This window comes from Sinocyclocheilus grahami, unplaced genomic scaffold (assembly GCF_001515645.1).
Source record: "Sinocyclocheilus grahami isolate Dianchi unplaced genomic scaffold, SAMN03320097.WGS_v1.1 scaffold688.1, whole genome shotgun sequence".
NCBI lineage: Eukaryota > Metazoa > Chordata > Actinopteri > Cypriniformes > Cyprinidae > Sinocyclocheilus > Sinocyclocheilus grahami.
In genome coordinates, this window is record NW_015505867.1 from 572215 (window position 1) to 592131 (window position 19917).

At 37.3% G+C, this 19917-nt stretch overlaps 2 protein-coding genes across 2 annotated transcripts; both read left to right on the plus strand.

The window, feature by feature from the left end:
* The first annotated feature begins 2080 nt into the window (after positions 1-2080).
* LOC107559494 (uncharacterized) lies at positions 2081-5689 on the plus strand. Its single transcript, XM_016243342.1, has 5 exons — positions 2081-2456; positions 3379-3435; positions 4451-4750; positions 5312-5584; positions 5667-5689. The coding sequence occupies exons 1-5, from the start codon at positions 2387-2389 to the stop codon at positions 5687-5689; spliced, it is 723 nt and encodes a 240-aa protein (XP_016098828.1). The 5' UTR covers positions 2081-2386.
* A 3276-nt stretch (positions 5690-8965) lies between these two features.
* Positions 8966-11782, plus strand: LOC107559497 (inhibitor of growth protein 1-like). The gene is made up of 2 exons (XM_016243345.1): positions 8966-9274; positions 10472-11782. Exons 1-2 carry the CDS (start codon positions 9133-9135, stop codon positions 11257-11259), a joined length of 930 nt encoding a protein of 309 aa, XP_016098831.1. The 5' UTR covers positions 8966-9132; the 3' UTR covers positions 11260-11782.
* Positions 11783-19917: the final 8135 nt, after the last annotated feature.

The following is a 19917-nucleotide window of genomic DNA, read 5'->3' on the forward strand; positions in this document are numbered from 1 at the left end:
AGCAGAAAAAGGTCATTTCTGATTGCGTTGCAGATTGCAAAGAGTGTGTGCTTTTTCTAATCTGTAGCAGTTCATCAGACATCTCACCACACCAACACACATTTGATCTGACAACGGCTAATATCTATATGTGATTGGAGGGGGGCATGGCTAACCACATCCTGTGTGACTGCATCTGTCTGAACTATGCACAACATCTGCACACGAACGAACTGACTGTGCTCTTTTTCCTAACCTCATTTAACATGCAAGTATTGTCCAGCAACTTAAATTCAGTTACATAATTATACGCCTAAACTTGAGAATTGGCCAAATTCAGCCGTGTTATAAAGAATGCTATAGTAAAGTACCACGTAAACTACAGTATATTTATATTTTTAGTGTGGGGATCTAAATATATATATATATATATATTTTTTTCTAATGTTGTTTTGGACCCCCATTGACTTTAATTGCATGGGCATAAACAGCCAAAACATCTTCTCTTGTATTTCACACAATAAATAAAGTCAAAAAGGTTTGGAGCAACATGAGTGTGAGTAAATGCTGACGCAATACTATTTTTTGGTGAACTATGCCTTTAATACATTTCCGTTAGCTTTTTGATCGTTTTGCTTGATTTATCACATTGGTCTCTAGAGTGCTGAATTCTTTATTGAGCAATCAAAGAGTTTTATGCAAAGTAAACTGGACATTTCAATGTTGGCCATTTCAATGTACCAGCACTATTTTAATGTCTCTTGCATCACCCGATGCACACAATTAGGTGCCATTGGCTCTTATACATCTCAAAAGGATAACTATAAAGTTGTAAATATGGCCTTGGACGACTTCTGTACTCATTTTTTCAGAAACATAAAACCTTAGAAGGCTCAAAAAGAACAAGGGATGGTGAGAGACACAAATATACAAAACCATGTTTAATACAGTTATTGCTAAGCCGTTTGTTTTTGTTGTTCAAATGAGCTATTTTTCTTACTGCAATCTGTAAAATAATCTAAAGCCGTCTTTTTGCTGTCTCTGACATTTGCATACGACTGTCGCTTTTCACCCCCCTATCGTGTGAGTCGAACAAAACGTCCAAATCAGTAATGAAACAGCTGTTGCCCTCCACTTAATCATCATGAATGAATAATGAATGTATGCATATATCCACACAAAACGAATGACCGCCAGTAATTCTGAAAAAAGGGTGGGTTTTCTAGGGTTAATCCATGTAAATAATTATTTAAAATGATAAAATAATTATTCTAGACCTGATAATTGATAACTGCCCATATTACTGAAGCAGTGTTTAAAGATTAATAATTTAGTGGAGAAATATTGGCAATTTTCACCTCGTTCTCAAAGTTTTATTTATTTATTTATTACTATTATTTTTTATTTTTATTTTTGAGAAAACAATTCATACCTGGTCTGGTGGTCACATATATTTCAACACATCCAAAAGCTCAAACTGGTTCCAAAAATTCCAATACAGTTATGATCAGAACTCCACACAGCTCCCATAGCGTTATTGGTCTGTCAATGGGTGGACATAGTGAAGGTGACAGTATGACAGTAAAACAATTTAAACCAAAATCAGTGCTACACCTCTACATAGTATTTGCGTTATTTATTTTTTTTAGCTGTAGCTGTGTAATTAGCCTAATATTGCATAGCCAGACTGTCATTATCAAAAATTAACCCCTTCAGGGTGAAAATGTCCTGATCAACCTTTTATAACAATTTATTGTGTGCAAGTGACTTTCTGGTGATCCCCTACATGACTTGTTTCTAACATAGTAAAGAATTCATAGAAACGATCAAAACAGCCTCAATCATATATTTGTAGATTATGGTTATAAGGTCACATTAGTCTCATAATTCTGTCAGCTACATAAAACAGAAACATTAACCAACAAATATCGCCATCAACACATCACACACTGCCAAACTACAATCTTGTTGCACTAAGAAAAAGCTCTCACATGACAACCGTGGTTAACAAGACAGGAAGTCAGCATTTTCATGTGGGAGAAGATATGAAATTATAAAAAAATGGAGGAGTGAACAACAGCGTCACACTGCTGAAGGAAACAAAAGGAGGAGAATTCAGACAAGTGAAAGAGAATGAGTGAAATTTGATAGAGATAAGCAGATGTGAAAAACATTTGAAACGAATCAAATCAGAATGCCTTACTTTATCCTCAAGACTTGGATAAAGTCAGTCTAAATCTAAATTCATAGTACGGAAAAAGAATACATGACATTTCAGAATTGCTTCTGAAATTTCTACTTTGAAGGTACTGTTGCTACAAGTGCATTGAAGTGCACATAACCCGTGAGTAGAGATAAAGGACATTTAAAGGTGAGAGAAGAGAAGTCTGACTGAAGATTTGTAGCGATGGCGAACAGCTGGACATTGACGGTGGTCGTCCTCCTAAGTATCTTTATGGCAAGAAGTCAGACAAGAGGTGAGTTTACATACTTTTGAATATTATAGTCTCATTAGTACTCTTTAGTACTTTAAGATACTCTTTAGTACTTTACTACACTTTGTACGTGGATGATTTGGCCTTCTGATCTAACATCATCTTTGTCTGGTATCGATGCTTTTTGTCTATCGTCTATGTCTATGGAAATACATACATTTATAAGTGTCCTAAAATGTCCAAGTACTTTTTGGGTATTTGCTTTATGGTTAAAATCTTGGCATTGTTTAAATCAGGTACTGAATTAAAGCGTCAAGTAAATCTTGATGGCTTAGTAACTGCCGCTCATTTGGGGAAAATCTATTTTTATACTTGCAAAGATATTTATGGTGGATGAGAATTCGGTTCTCTCACGTGCATGTGATGGTTTTGTGTTTGTTGCTATTTCGAGAGGACATGCCATGACGAAGCGCTCTTCCTCTCTGGGGGGATTCTTAGGGGGGAGATGAGTTGTTGAGGTTTTTGAGGCTGACAGATGCATCTGAAAATAAACTGTAAATCTAGAACAAGACCTTAGAGCAGTTTACATGGAACTAAATGAAATTTGTGTTGTGACTGTTGACAATAATGCTGTTTAAGGTGGTATGGGATGAGAGCCGTTGATTTAGGGCAGGTGTTCAACCTCCATTTTCTTCAGAATCAGGCCTCATTCATCTTGTGCTACAATAATGAAAACAAATCATTGTCTAATCTTTGGACAAAACTGTACACCTCTGACTAACATTAACAAGAAATATGACCAGTAAATGTAATAGAGGCTACTACTAAATCTTGATTATCTTACACTTACTTTTGTGTAATGGAAATGAACTGTAAAACTTACTGGAGTGAATGATTGTGTTTCTTTGTGCTGAGCCTCACATTAACCTGTTACTAACACGCTGTGCCACTAACTGTCCTATAGGAGATCAAGACACTGGATCACATCAGAATCCAGCTTCTGCGGTTAAAAAACTGACAGGTCAGACAACATACACTTTTATTTATTTATTTATTTATGTAAATACACTGCCATTTTTCATGAATAGGATACAAAATAAGAACAGAAACTATTATTAAATATGAAATATTATATAAATATTATAAAATAATTTTTTAACCAATAGTCAGTGAAAGCAAGCACTTGACCTTGTGCAATCATTATTTGCCATACTGTTTAGAAGTTTATAGAATCACCATTTTACATACATTAGACATTTTAAACTAGCTGCTTTTCATGTGGAGATAATAGCCCATCTAACATCCAAAATCCAAAAAAGGGGGTTGTGCTCCTAATGCTTTAAAAAATAATGGTGACATTATATAATACGGTTCCATTTGTTAATATATTAGTTAACATTAACTAACAATGAAAAATACGTGTAAAGCAATTATTAATCTTAGTTCATATTAATTTCAAAATGTACTAATAACGTACATTATTAAAATCCAAAGTTTTATCTGCTAATATTAATTAATGGACCTGAGCTAACATGAACTAACAATAAAAAGTTGTACTTTTATTAATTAATGTTAACAACGATGAATAAATACTGTAACATATTGGTTTATATTAGTTATTGCATTAATTAACATTAACTAATGAACCTTATTGTAAAGTCTTACCAGAATAACATTAACATAATATTTGAAACAGTGATGAAAAGTACCAATTGTGTTACATCTATTGCCAGAATAGAGCTGCTGTGTATGTTGTAACTCTTTTAGGGTTATAGAAGGAAATGACGCATCAAAGGATAAAAGTAGTCTGGCATGGCTTAGAGAGATACGTTTAGTGTATAGAGAAAAAATGACTAAATGTGTCACACCTATTATTATAACATCCACATTTTATTTCATTTGAATTATATGTGAATAATAATTTAGTTTATATATTTGTTTGTTTGGTAGTTTTAGTTTGAGTAAACAGAAATGTTACTCTAATCCAATATTTAATCACATTTTGTACAATTTCTTATTTATTTATTTTTCTGCAGTTTTCCAAGAGCAGACCTTTATTTCGGGCAGCGATGTGACTTTACGATGTGACAACCTCACTGTTGTCAAATGGAATGAATTAATTTATATAATCTGGAACATCAGCCAGCAAAACAGAACGTGTTGGCTTGGTTTGTCCCCCAAGCTGGACGGCCCATGCAATGATGGAAAGAAGCTGTACAACACCTCAGATGGCGTTTCCCTATTCATTCCCAAGATTTCAATAGAAGATGAAGGATTTTACTTTTGTGATGTATCATATAAAGGAGGAAGCTCTGCACTACATGTGACTGTAAGCGGTGAGTACAAACACAATTTATTGCAAAAACTGAAAACGTTTGTAGTTTACAAAACAGTTTAGGTATAATTACACTGATCTGATTTTACCTAGTTTCAGTCAGTGATAGGCTAGTTATGTCTCTCAGTGTTCCACTGTAGTCATGAACTACTGATTGTGGGGACTCTCCATAGGCATAATGGTTTTTATGCTGTACAAACTGTATTTTCTATTGCCCTACACCAACCCTACCCCTAACAGGAAACGTTCTGCATTTTTACTTTCTCAAAAAAACTAATTCTGTATGATTTATAAGCTTTTGTACCCATGGGGACCTCAATTTAAGTTCCCACCGTGACACAAGTCCCCATGAGTCTGTGTGTATTCAGGTTAAGTCCCCACCAGGATATATAAACCTGTACACATATCACACACACACACACACACACATACACACACAGACACACACACACACACACACACACACACAAATAGTATTTAGAGCTAACAGTGAAACCATACCATACTGTATTATTCTGATATCATACTGATAAATTAAATTAAAGCTTATTTTTGTTTTTAGTTATCAACGTTTCCACCAAGCAGTACAGAGAAAACAATCAAAGGATTGCTGTCTGTAATTCCAAATACAAAATGAAAGCACCCACTCTTCATTGGGAACCTGCCTTGAACTTTCCCTCCAACGTCAGTTCTGTCAAGAAGCTTGGCAAGTTTTTTATGCTGGAGAATCAAGTATATCTGCCGGAAAATCTCAACATCAGTGAGCTCACCTGTGTGGCCACATACACCTCTGAGTCCGGCTCTGTGCAGCACAGGAGCACACTTTATCTTCCAGGTGAGCACACTGTACATGAAAAGGAATTGAGAATTGATTTCATAAGTGGATCAGTAGTGAATTCTGTTCCTCTCAAGCTCAGTCAGGTTGGATGAGGACCACTGATCAAAAGACATTAGCGCTCTCCAGAGATGTTTGATTAGGTTCAATCCAGGGTCTGAATACTTGAATACTAAATTTGCAAAGTTATCACGAATCTTGTTTTTGCTTTTCTATTATGGAGTGTGGTGGAGTGTAGACTGATGTTAGCATAAGGCTACAACATAAAATGTGAAAAATATTCAAAGGTCTGAATACTTTCTGAATGCATGGTAGCACTATCTAGGGTTACTAACTTAAAGCTTGTAAAGTCTCTAGACTGTTTAGCCACCAGTGATGCTGGAAAAGGCACCAGCAGTAGGAGGAATCCACTGCATTGAGGGCGCATGACAGGACATGTGCATTTGTCCTTATCAAGCAGTGGCACTTGGCAGCTTTAAGACCATAACAAGTCAAAATCATCATGACTAACTGCTTGCTACCATAAGCAGAGAGCATGCTCGGTGTAAGGACTTCTCATTCTTTTTATCTGGTGTTATTACATACACAGGCTCTCACACACATACACTATACACATGTAGCATCATGTCAAGATACTGCTCACCTAAAGTTTCACTCTTCTTTGCAGAACTGCTCAAGTTCAGTTAAATTTGATTGTGAACGTTTGTGGACTGCAGTCTTCAAGTCATTCCACAGATTTTCAATGGGGTTTAAGTCTGGGCTCTGACGATTTACTGCAGGAATGCTGTTATTTGGATGGTGAGCTGTATTGGATTTCCGCCAGACTTATCAGTTGATGTTGAGGCCAAATACCTAAATTTTAGTCTCAACTGCCTCAGAATCTTCAAGATGTGTTTTGGCAAAGCTCAGTCGTGACTGCATGTGGCCTTTCTTGAGGAGTGGCTTTTTTCTAGCAGCCCTCCCATACAAGACACATTTGTGGAGAATTTGTGATATTGTTTGTCACATGCACACAATGACCACTTTTTAGCCATTTATTTGTATTTTTTTGAAAAGGTCCTGTTCACACATGATCTCTTAATGGTAATTTACTGGTCATTTATCAGTAAAGACTGTGTGTGTGAAAGGGGCATTTGTCAAATTCCTGCAGCTGCTTCAGAGTTGCTGTAGGCCTCTTGGTCGCCTCTCTGACCAGTTTTCTGGCTCTTTCATCCAGTTTGGGTCCTGGTCCAGGGAGGGTCTGTGTTGTACCAAATACCTTTCACTTCTTAATAATAGACTTCACTGGACTTCTAGGCATTGGTAAAGCCTTTGATTTTTTTTGTATCCATCTCCTGACTTGTGTCTGTCCACAACTTTATCCCGGAGATCTTTTGACAGTGCCCTGCCACCCAGAGTCGATTGTTTGCTTCAGTTGCACTACCAAGGACTGACATGCCCCAGGAAAGCTCTTTTCATGCTGAGCTAATCAAAATGACCAAAGCTGATCACAGTTGAAAGTCAAATGGCTTTGAGTGCCATTGAGAAGGTGATTAGCTACATCTGATTGAGTTTACAAGTCATTTTTAGGAGGGGGCTGATCCTTTTTCCAACTCTTCTGACATGTTGGTGTTTCATCTTTCACTTGGTTGCTATAAGTTGCACTGAGTAAATATAGCTGGATAAAACAAAAACCGTGTCCCTCTACAATTCAGGCTGCAAAACAACGAAATGTGATTATTTTAAAACAAAAACCGTGTCCCTCTACAATTCAGGCTGCAAAACAACAAAATGTGATTATTTTAAAAGGGGGGGGGGGTTATTTTCTATACCCACACACACACATCACTCTGTCTCTCTCTCTCTCTCTCTCTCTCTTTCTCTACATACATATTGTTATTTTATCATCACTCTCTCTCTCTCTCTCTCTCTCTCTCTCTCTCTCTCTCTCTTTCTCTACATACATATTGTTATTTTAAGGGTGTCCTTGTTACAGTGTAATTACACTTTTAAGTACTGAGTAACATTAACTACATACTACATGGTTAGGGTTAGGACGAGGGTTTGGTTTAGGATAAGTTGCATATCATTTTGCATAATTTATTGTTATTACTATAGCAAGTACATGTAACATGCAACAACACCATAAAATAAAGTGTTACTATCTATCTATCTATACTGCCGTTCAAAAGTTTGGGATCAGTAAGATTTTTGATGTTTTTATAAAGAAAAGTATCCTGAAGAATCCTGAAAAAAGCTTGAAGAGTGTCTACGCAAAACCTCACGCTTACACCTCGATTCTTGACATTAACTTAATGTGGAATTTGTGCAAACTCTGAATTCTCCATTGACACTGAAACGTGTAAGCGGTCATTTTTTACGACACCACTCGGGTCAAAGTACGGAAGACAAGGAGACTCGACTGTGCTGGCCTCTGGAGAACTTTACGTTCGTGTCCCCTCTCATTTGCACATTATGACATTTTAGTCATCTGACATTTTTCCTGCTAATAACACAGATGTACAAAGAACTACTTTTATCATTTTCAAAGGTCATTCACAACTGTTAAAAATATAGGATAACTCGTTAGGACTTCTCTTCGGGGCTGTAACTGAAACAAGGAATCCACAATAATACACTCAAGAGAAAAGAATATCTACATGATGTGCCAGCAAACAACTAAGCTGAGGATAAACAACATTAAGAGCCTCATTGCCTTAACATAAGAGACCCCTGCAGGGCATTCTTGGTGTTAGAGGAACTCAACTACCCTTTTCACCTTTCAGCATAAGATGTGAATTATCCAAGCAGCTAAAAGATGTTTAGAGAGGACCAAATTCAATGAGTTATTAACATTCATTAAAAACTACAGGGATTCCCAGGTGTTTAGATTGACTGACAGCAGGCTACTCTGAATGCAATTGATTTTAAATATTTAATAATAAAGCTCAAATAGAAGATTGACAAGAAGGGAGAAACACAAAATAACACATTTGTTACATTATACATTTGCTGTATGCAGAGGATGCTGTAAGGGTGTTTAGAGATTTTACTGTCACGTGATCTCCATAGCAAACACAGCATAACAAAGAAAACATGCTTAATGTTAATATTATGCAGCCAATCTTCTAATAAATAAATACATTTGAATGCTACAAGTCCCAGTTTATATAATGTTATCAAATGCTATTTACCAGCTCCTCTGAAATGATTGTTGAAGCGTTGCTACCAAACGCCACCAAGCGTCTTCAAAGTGCAACAATATGCAGACATTGCACGACCCTGTGGCAAACATTAAAGGATTCGCTCCTGAATATTAATTAGCTTTGGCGTACCGAGACACTCTGTTGGAAGGTTGTGGAGCAACGTCACTGTGAGGCGATTAATATTCATGAGCTAAGTCTCCGCCATAGAAGCGTCACTGGTCCTGCACAACTCACTAAACACTTATCTGAGTAACTTTTCTTGCAGCCCAGACCTGTATTAAAAAAAAACCTATCCTAGGATAATATAACTATTAAGAAACGTATTCATATTGCTCTACCAGCCTCTTTAATGCGTGCGAAAAGATGTTGAGCCCTTCTTCAAACGCAGAGTCTTCTCAGGCTGTGGTGAACTATGTTGAGGAGTATCTGGAGCTGGTCGAGTGTTTGCCGCTGGACCTACAGAGATGCGTGTCTCTCATGAAGGAAACTGACGCCAGATATCAAGGTGAAGGCTTACAGACTCTTGCATTTAGCAGAAGTGTACAAAAAAATCACTGCATTGTTTGTGCAGCGGGTGTTAGATGTCACACTAGCTAACGTTAGCTGGCTAGCGGCTAACCGTTAGCACGTGCAATCTGCAAGTTTCCCCGCGCCGCGCGATTGAGAGGTTAAAGCTGCAAAGTTGATCAAATATTGAGTACATTTATACCTTACATTTGTAAAGGTTTGCATGAAATGACTACACGTCCTGGATGGAGTGCGGAGTCTTGCAGCTTCTAGAGCGCCACTAAACTTCCTGTTTAACGTTAAATAATGTAGCTTGAAATCACAGTTGTGTGTTAGTGCTGTGCAAATAGTACTTCAAATATTATAAAGACAGCACATCAAGTTTCATATGGCCAGCGACTGTGTCTAGACGTATAAACAAACATCTTAAAGCAAAGACGCTCCAGGCAAAACCATTGCTTTTATTCCATGCACTGGTCAGTTTTGAGATTTGGGCTATTTTACTTCTATAGCATGTTTTTTTTTCAGGCTAGTGGAAAGAAAACATCCAAAAATACACATGTACGTGTTTTTTTGACTATGCACGATCTATTTGCATCTGTAGATTTCAAGTACAATACATATTTTAAGGCCATCTTTCAAAATAAGATTTTTTTCTCCTGCACTGAGCCAGAAATCTCCACTTCGTTAGCACTTGCATATACCAAACTTTAGAGTTTTATTCATATCTATATTCTGAAGGTTTTTACAGAGGCGTGTGTTTATACAATTCACCTGGTAATTATACATTTTATTCCTAAAACGTGATTCCCCCATAATCAAACATCCAAAATCCCCTCTGGTAAAAAAATATTTTGCATTTGGTTTTGTTCAATTCAGATTTTGGTTCTGGAAATGCATGCAAATCTGTGCATCTTTACTTTGATAAATCCACATATGTATATTTAAACATAACATTTCAGAAAACGTAATGTTATTGTCCTGTAATTAATCAAATATGGTGATATTTGTTAGTCAATATGTGTTTTCTTCACATGTGGCGTCTTGACTTGAGACAATATAGCTTTGTTGTCATGATTACTGCCTTTTTTATTGGAGGTTAAAATGATAAAGGTGTGTAGACTGACATACAGTAACAGTAAACATTGTGCCGTTATTATCGTATTACATTAATCCTGATGCATTGATCTTGCAGAGATCCTCAATGAATTGGACGAGGCTTATGAAAAGCACAGACAAGAGTCAGATCCCGTGCAGAGGCGGCGTCTACTTCACTGCATCCAGCGCTCTTTGATCCGCACAGAAGAACTCGGAGATGAAAAGATCCAGATCGCAGGCCAAATGGTGGAAATGATGGACAATCGCAGTCGGCAGCTTGAGTGGCAGAGTGAGCTTTTCCAGGCCTGCCAGGACTCGCCGGAGAGCACCGTGTCGGTGGGCAGCACCCCCAGTGCCATGACAACCGTAACTATGACACCGGTTTCTGCTTCGATGATCTCGGTCAGTAAGCCGAGTGTGGATCGGAGACGAGAAGAGACCCCGGCTTCAGTTGACAAATCTGGTGGAAAGCGTTCACGAAGGCAGAAAAATGGTTCGGAGAACCGGGAAAACTCCAATTATGGCATGGAGCACAGTGAGGAGGCTGGTTCAGGTGTGCCGAAAGAGAAGAAGGCTAAGACCTCATCCACGTCATCGAAGAAGAAGAAGAGGTCGAAAAGCAAGCAGGACAGGGAGCCATCGCCGACAGACCTGCCTATCGATCCCAATGAACCCACTTATTGTCTGTGCGAGCAAGTGTCTTATGGAGAGATGATAGGTTGTGATAATGATGAATGCACTATTGAATGGTTTCACTTCTCATGTGTCGGCCTGCACCATAAGCCCAAAGGAAAATGGTACTGTCCGAAGTGCAGAGGAGACAATGAGAAGACAATGGACAAAGCATTAGAGAGGTCTAAGAAAGAGCGAGCGTACAACAGGTAGCGTCAGGTGTACCTGGTTGCCATGTGATATTTTTCTATTTAGGAGTTTAGTATCCAGTTTTGAGAGAGGCCAGGACCTGTGATGTTGTTACAGACTAGAGGTCATTGGTTAGTAGCTGTATCTTTTAGGGATATATTTGATAGGGTTCACTTGCCTAGTTATCAATGTTCTACAGCATCGGAAGTATTCTGCTCATTCAACCATAAGACAGTGTAAATCATTTTTACTATTTTCAATTATCAGTTTTGTATTTATGCCTTGCATAACTCTACATATGTTCACGTAAAATAAACCATGCTTAATGTAGTGTTGTTTCATGCTTGTAAAAAAATCAGGCCTTAAAGCAATATTTCACCCAAAAATGGAAATTTCACAGAAATACATCCAAGATGTAGATGATTTTGTTTCATCATCAGAACAGTTTTGTAGAAATTGAGCATAACATCACTTGCTTACAAGTGGATCCTCTGCAGTGAATGGGTGCCGTCAGAATGAGAGTCCAAACAGCTGATAAAAACATCACAATAATCCACACCACTCCAGTCCAATTGGCATCTTATGAAGCGAAAACTGCGTATTTGTAATAAATCCATCAAGTCGTTTTCAACTTAAAACTGAAAAATTTTACCTGCTGGCTAAAATACTAGTCCTCTAGCATCCGCAATAAGTGAAAACAGTAAAAAAATATATAAAATGTCAGTGGATTTTGATGCGAGGACAATAGGGGATGGGCATTTTCAATTGTAGAAGCATAATGGACTCTTTTCCTCTACACTCCACAAGACATTGAGTCGTGTGAATTACTTGAATTATTGTGATGTTTTTATCAGCTGTTTGGACTCTCATTCTGATGGCACCCATTCACTGCAGAGGATCCACTGGTAAGCAAATTATGTGATGCTAAATTTCTCCAAATCGGTTTTGATGAATAAACAAACTCCTCTCCATCTTGGATGACCTGAGGACGAGTGCATTTTCAGCAAGTTTTCAGTTTTGGGTGAACTATTGCTTTGAAGTACATCTTAAATGTGGACCAGTAATTTGTTCACCTTGTTATATGGCTGCGTTAGCTCTCCGATGTCGCATGATTCACTTCCCATGATTTCCAGAACTGTTTCTCACAATAAAATCGTGATCTGTTTCACGTAACTTTGTGTTCTAAATTCAAAAATATTAAGCAGAAAGAAAATATTCCTACGTTTTAGTAAATAGAAGACTTCTACTATTGCTACAGACTAGGAAAGGATGAAATAAGGTGTAAAGTATCAATGATGCATTATAAAGGTATTTTCACCTTTTATTTAAGTATTTACAAGTGCTGGAAAATGAGATTGCCAACCAGTGCAAAATCTGTACACAAAATTCAGATGTGTTTTTGTATATACAAGTGATTAATAGAGGCAAGGACACACTCAGGCATTCATGCATGTAACAGGGCATACATCTGCAAAGGGCTTGGAAAAAGACCTGAAGACATTATTTAACTTGTTTGATTGGACTTGTGATGCAAGCCATGAAAAGATTAAGTAACTGCAGTTAATATGCATCTCTGGATTTTGGAGGATATTTTTTAACCAAGTAATTCCAGCAAACCTCAGTTTTTCGACAAGTAAATATATTTTATACTCCACACCATATTGCCATTTTCTGTCAACAATAATTTGATACTTTATATAAATCCTCACGGCCATCTACCAACATCTTATATGTGTTTTCAGTGTGTACTAGAGATGCTCTCCACTCACGTGGCTCCAAGAAGAGCGGTGACTAAACCAACGCTAACCCAGAAAAATGGAAGCAAAACCGAAATTAAAAGGACACTTTTAACTGCTCTTTGAATGAAATCATGATATTAGAATTGGAGAGCACCAAGAACATTTTCATCAACACTACTATGACTTAGATTAAAGTCTCTTAGTGAGTCATGTATCCAGATTAGACTGCCTTGATTTATTTGTTTTTTAGAGATGCTTATGCATTTGGCAAAAAAGGACAATTACTGCATGTTCATGCCATATGCAAAATTAGTCAAGCATTATACACCAGGGGCATTTCCCCTTTCAGTGATCTTAATGAAGGTTGAAAATCAATCCAGACAAAAATGTGGGAGAGAAATAAAATAGAAATCACAATCTTGCATGATTAAAGTGCATAAAAACTTAAAAATGGAGATTTGAAAAACTATCCCCAAACAACAGAGCCAAACAAAAGGAAAACAATGCTTCAGTGAGAACATGGTTTGTAAATGTGGTCAACTGTCCCTCCAGCTCTGCTCTACAATCGCTGAAACCCGTTTCTCATATTCTCGTTTGTTTTCTTGATACAGTTGTGCTGCCTGGCTGTTTGCAGGGCTGTTGGGATTTGGCTCATCTAGAAGGGACTGTAAAGAGAGAGAAATCTAATTTTATTCCTCAAGAGTATAACAAATAGGAAAGGAAAGTGCAATTACAAGCAAAACTGAAACATCACCATTCACACTCTTAAGCAGAGGTGGGGGCAAGTCACATGTTCAAGTCTCAAGCCACAGTACAAACAAATCAAGCAAGTCAAGTCTGGCTCACCTCAAGCAAGTCAAGTCCAGTCCTGTTAAGGGTCAAATCAAGTCTCAGTATCAAACAGGAACAAATATATTTTTGCCACACGACCTGGTTGATTTATCATATATAAAAATATGCATCTCATATTTATGTTATATTGAGTTTGACCATCCTAGGAGACAGATAATATTTAACAGATGTTTGAAAATTATTTTGCACTAAATCTCTCCAGCGAAGATTGGGATTCAGTCTGGGAGCACGCTAAAGAATTTCAGTGTGTAACAAAACACGCCATTCAATTTAAAATAATATGCGGACTACAAAATCACCCCTTATATCAGAAATTAAATGCACCCAAAATTTTCATCGGATATAGACACCCTATTTGGACTATTTCTTTCACTTTGCATGATTGCCTATGCCTACATTGTTCTTGAAAACTATTGTCATGGCTCAAAACAAGAAGCCTATTGCTGTAACATATCGATTTCTTTGATTTTGTCTTAAGAACTAAATTGACAACTGTGCATTTAAGGTCTGCCTAAGCTTTCGGTTTTGTTTGTTCTCTTGGAACTTAAAAAAAAAAAAAAAAAAAGGAATATAGAAATATGAGATGAAATGATAGGCCTACTCTATGACATTAAAGGCACAATATCAAATTTTCGCCACTAGAGGGCACGTTTTCAAAATAAACAAAGCAGCAAAGGCCTAGTTTGATGACGCCTTGACCGAGTGTGGAATCATGGGAGTTGCCGTCTTCATCCCCGGGCAGAAATCATGTTCATGGATGAGCTAATGATTTATTAACGGGAACAGAGCGCCATTCACATAGTTTTCCATTAAATTACATTATATTTGTCCCAAATCATTGTTAATGTACGTAATGACTTCACCCTAGGCTATGAGTTATGTATAGTGCTCTTTCTGTGGCTCTAATACAGTCTTTATGCTTCATATAGAGAGCTGTAATACAGATCGCACTTTCTCTTTCCCTTTGCTGTTTTTTTTTTTTAACACCGAACTTCAAACTCATTTATGCCACATTGTTCATTCTTGAAGCAAACTTATGTTCGTTTGGTGATTAAATAAACCGTTTTAGACAGCTGCTGGAATTGAAAGTGATGTGTACGGTGTGTGACTTCTCCGAGAACGCATCGCTGCGCTTTTGTCCAGTGTGTTACTTGCGTATTTTTAATTTATTTTGATTGTAAAAGAGTACACATACAATATCAATAACATATGTAATTTTAATGCTATGGCCTTGTGTAGATATTTAAAGATGGCCATCTTTAAGCATGACTGTTGAAATTAAATGGTAATACTTTACAGTAAGAGACCTTTTATAATATTAATGAAAAGTATTGTTCCTAGTGTGTTCATTTCAACATTTACTATTACTAATAGGCTATATTTTTACATTTTAAAGTTTATTTTTTAACATTAGTAAACTATGAAATAACTTTAATGATCAATATAATAATATTAATATGTTTATTCATTTACAAAGTATGGTTCAGTACTGCTACTGCTTTTTTAAAAACAGTAAAGCTCTGTTTTAGTTTCCGTTTACCATTTTAAAAACTATCGGTTGATTAATATGTATCGGCCAGTGTGGTCCAACCTAGCTATCGGTAAAATTCACTATCGGTCGACCCAATTAAAACGCACAACATATTAAAGCATGTTTGGTGTTTCCATGTTTTCTACAAAACAAAACCGGAAATCGAGGGGTTTGTGACATCATTGGCAGGCGACACAATAACACTATGGACACAGTCCGTGTCACTAGTTAAATTGCTTATTTTTCTGGATTTAAACATTCTTTAAAAAGTTTGGGATAATGCAAGTACACAAGTCAGCAAAATATCTGTCACTGTTCTAGTGGTTTTTAGATATTTTAATAATTTTTTTTACATATATTGTGCCTTCTATGCCACCAGTAAGTGGTAGCAAATCACTGCTTTATCACAGAAGCGTTCATTGAATTCATTCTAAACAGTTGATTCGTTCATGAACAAGCAAGAATGGGCCACTGAAACACTCAACCGATTCGTTCAGTGTGTTGCTTAGAGATGCGTGTATCTCTTTAGCTGTGGGCTGAACGGAACTGTTGGCAGCCACGCTGAAAATATTACTAAATATCGTTTGTTATAAATATAAAAACTCATACTGGGGACATTTTGACAACATACAGTGGGGTACGGAAAGTATTCAGACCCCCTTAAATTTTTCACTCTGTTATATTGCAGCCATTTGCTAAAATCATTTAAGTTCATTTTTTTCCCTCATTAATGTACACACAGCACCCCATATTGACAGAAAAACACAGAATTGTTGACATTTTTGCAGATTTATTAAAAAAGAAAAACTGAAATATCACATGGTCCTAAGTATTCAGACCCTTTGCTGTGACATATATTTAACTCGGGTGCTGTCCATTTCTTCTGATCATCCTTGAGATGGTTCTACACCAGCGGTTGAAACATTTAAGGGGGTCTGAATACTTTCCGTACCCACTGTAACTTGGACTTTGGGTGCAAGAGAAACATCACTAATCGATAAAACTGTGGTTTCCGTGGTACAATTCCATTTATTGATTTACGTAGAGGGATACTTGACACTAAAGCACTGTTTTGAGAGGCAAACGCCAACGAATTTAAAGTTTGACGTCATTAATTACAAACAAGATTAATAATTTATAATCACTTTAATTTAATGACTTAAGCTGAATTTTAAGACCAATGCGGTTTCCAACTAACGAAAAAGCTTGCATACCTTTCCTTTTTGAAGTGGTGACAAGTTCATAATTCATATTTTTGTGGAAACTGTGATAAATCATTCTTCAAGGTTCTTTGTGTAAAAACAACAGCATTTATTTGTAATAAAAATGTTTTGTAACATTCTAAGGCCTGGTTTCACAGACAGGGCTTAGACTAAGCCAGGATTAGGCCATAGTTCAATTAGGACACTTAAGTAATTTTTCATAAGCATGCCTTAGAAAACACATTACTGGTGTGCATCTTGAGACAAAACAAAGGCACCGACATATTTTAAGATCAGTCAGTGCAAGTTTCTTTCAGTTGACAGCTCAGATTTACATTTTAGTCTGGGACTAGGCTTAAGCCTTGTCTGTGCAAGGCTCGCAAAATCGCTAGCCCGACGTCCCGGGGCTATTGTGTTTTCCAGTCGGGCTACCAAAATGTACCACTGCCCTGCCAGACGGGCTATCTTGAATAGTGAAATAAAATCCCCTCATTAATTCGCGTTGTTCACTCGATTGTAGGGGTGAAATGGATCATAGTTTATCATTTACACGTGTTTCTAAGTCTTACCAATTTAAACGTTCAAGCGTTTTAACCCATTCATGCGCATGAAGAATTCAGTTCGGTGCTCAAAGCGCACACATACAGAGCAGCGTTTCAGGCAGAGCACGAACAGAGAATTGACTCCTCTTTCGCTTGAAAGAACACCCTGCTTCATTCTACATAGTATTTTCATGTCTTAAATGAACGTAAACAGTGGAGAAAGAAATCTCAAGTGCATCATTATATTTGGATCCGTGCATTCGGTCTTAAAGGGGCAGCAGCCTATAAATATACCTGCTGTTTAAGCGCCACCTGCTGTCAGAGAGTGACATTTGCGTCTCATTCAGCCTGTCTGCTGTTTTTGTTTCGTTCAGAAGTTTTATGTAGTATCACAAAGCTAAAGTCAGACCATTTTGTTTTTGTTTCAAATTTTTTTAATCTAAATAACATGTACGCAGCATCTTTGTTTGGATCGTGGTTAAAATACACAGGCAAAACCTTAGTTTACTTGCATGGAGACATTTCTTCTTTATTATTATTATTTATTTGTTTGATTTGGGATTTGTTTTAAATTTTCAAGTTAGTATATTGTTTGACATTTTCACAAAGTAATGTGCAGCCTTTTGGTCTGAGAAATAACAAAAGGACACATTTTTTTTTAAATCTGTCTTAAATCTAAGTTTGTTAGAGCAATTGTGAGAAATTTGTATTGTGAAATCAGTATCGTGAATCATATCACGTCGTGAGTTGAGTGAATAGTTACATCCCTATATGCTACTAGTTTTTGCTGTGGTATCGAAGTGGTAAATTGTTCTTTAAATAAGTGTTACATAAATAATAAAGAACCATATTTATTTTGCTCATCTGACAAAGTGAGACTCAGAATGTGATATGATAATGTAATATAATCCGAACCGTGAGATTTGTGATCCGTTGCACCCCTACTCTCTTGACTTGTTATTTGAAGAAAAAATACAAATCTCTTTTATTCGGGCTAGTTCAATTCATTTTTGGGCTACTAAAATCTGAAGAATGCCTGCCCGAAGGGCTACCAGGGATTTAGACATTTTGTGAGCCCTGCTGTGAAACCGGGGGCAAATGTCTTTAATGTCACTTTAGATCAGTTTAATGTGAAAAGTGAAAGTGATGTGACGTGCATCCAAGTATGGTGTCCCATACTCAGAATTTGTGCTCCGCAATTAACCCATCCAAGTGCGCGCACACACACACACAGTAGTGGGCAGCAGTTGGGGGTTAGGCGTCCTGCTCAAGGGTCTCACCTCAGTCGTGGCATTGAAGGTGGAAGAGAGTGCTGGTTATTCACTCCCCCCACTGTGTCTTTGCTACATAAAAGTATTAACTTATTCAATAATTTTAGCAACCCCAAACCTTTGCACATTAAATTGCATTTGAAATATATAATATTTAAGTATATCATTAATTTCCATAAGATTTACAGGTCTGTAAATGTCGATTTTATAATCCCCTCATATTTGGAGGTTTTCCACGACCGTGGGAACCCTGCTACAGCACGCTGCTGGTTGGCGCAGACTCGACTCGATCAGTCGGCTTTGCGCTCTTCTTACCCGAATATAACTGCATTCCACACCATGATGTTGTTCTCCGACGGAGCGCCACTGACGCCGGCTGGAGGATCCTCCTGGAGCCTGCGGGACCACCACATAACACTCAATCATCACTGTATTTCAGTGTCAGTCACATTCATTCGGTTCCAAAACCGTGGATTATTACACGACAAGGTGTGGCTTCTGGTTACCTTATGAAAATGACTAGAAATACAAAGATATTGGCTAAAATTGTAATCATAATCACATTCAGACAAGGCAAGCTTGAATATCTTCTCTAACCGGCTCACACTAGCCAGCTAGCTCATAAGCTAATATAAATGTAGAGTTTCTATGAATACCCACAATGTAAACAGGCAATGTGATACTCCCGACAGACTAAAAACGATACGCACATTATTAAATGGCGTATTTTAATCGTTTATATCGTGTTTAATAATCGGCAACGGAACTGGGTGATATGAAGCTAACTAGCCTAGCTAGCAGCTATTCCACCAAACCAAACACATCTACCATTTTACAGCTACTCACCGCTTAAAATCTCGCATGAGTCGCCTTCTAGCTGGAGTAGACATCTTTAACTACACTAAAAAGCCGTCAGCGATTATTTTTAGAGCTCTAATAATAATAAATCCTAAAATAACCGTGTACGTCACAACACTTGATGATTAATATTTCTTTCTGAGTAAAATACGTCTTTTCACTAGACACGGCTATACCATCTGTCCCACACAGGGGGGTGTTTGCGACTGAAAATTAAAAAATGTATATAAATACAGTTTATGTTTTGTTTTTAAAGACATAATGATTAATATTTCCGCAATTCGTTTGAAATCTTTATGGTTTAAGAGAAATAATCCAACGATTCGCCTGAAATGTTCGTCTCCGACTACGTAAATGGCCGACATCCCCCTATTTTCTAGCCGTTGGTACGGTCTCAGGTGGAGGAAGAGGTTTCTGTGGGAGGAGTGAGGTCAGTGTCCGCCTAGCGGCGAAGCGCGGGAAGTGCTAGAGACGACGACCCTACTGCACTTTGACCCGAAAGATATTTCATATCTGTTCAGTTTTTATTCACTTTCTAAACGATATATTCCATAATAATCAGGAGGAGGGAAGTTAGATATTGATACTTTCTAATTTATAAGAGGGTAGGCTAGTTTAGAAGTGGGTAGATCACAAAATACAACCAAATATGTACAGGTCAGTAAAACCAATAAAAACCCAATCCTC

Coding starts and splice junctions, on each gene's coding strand:
- LOC107559497 (XM_016243345.1), top strand. CDS start 9,133: ATGTTGAGCCCTTCTTCAAACGCAGAGTCTTCTCAGGCTGTGGTGAAC. Junction 9,275..10,471: donor AACTGACGCCAGATATCAAG/GTGAAGGCTTAC, acceptor TTGATCTTGCAG/AGATCCTCAATGAATTGGAC.
- LOC107559494 (XM_016243342.1), top strand. CDS start 2,387: ATGGCGAACAGCTGGACATTGACGGTGGTCGTCCTCCTAAGTATCTTT. Junction 2,457..3,378: donor GGCAAGAAGTCAGACAAGAG/GTGAGTTTACAT, acceptor ACTGTCCTATAG/GAGATCAAGACACTGGATCA. Junction 5,585..5,666: donor GAGCACACTTTATCTTCCAG/GTGAGCACACTG, acceptor TCTCAAGCTCAG/TCAGGTTGGATGAGGACCAC.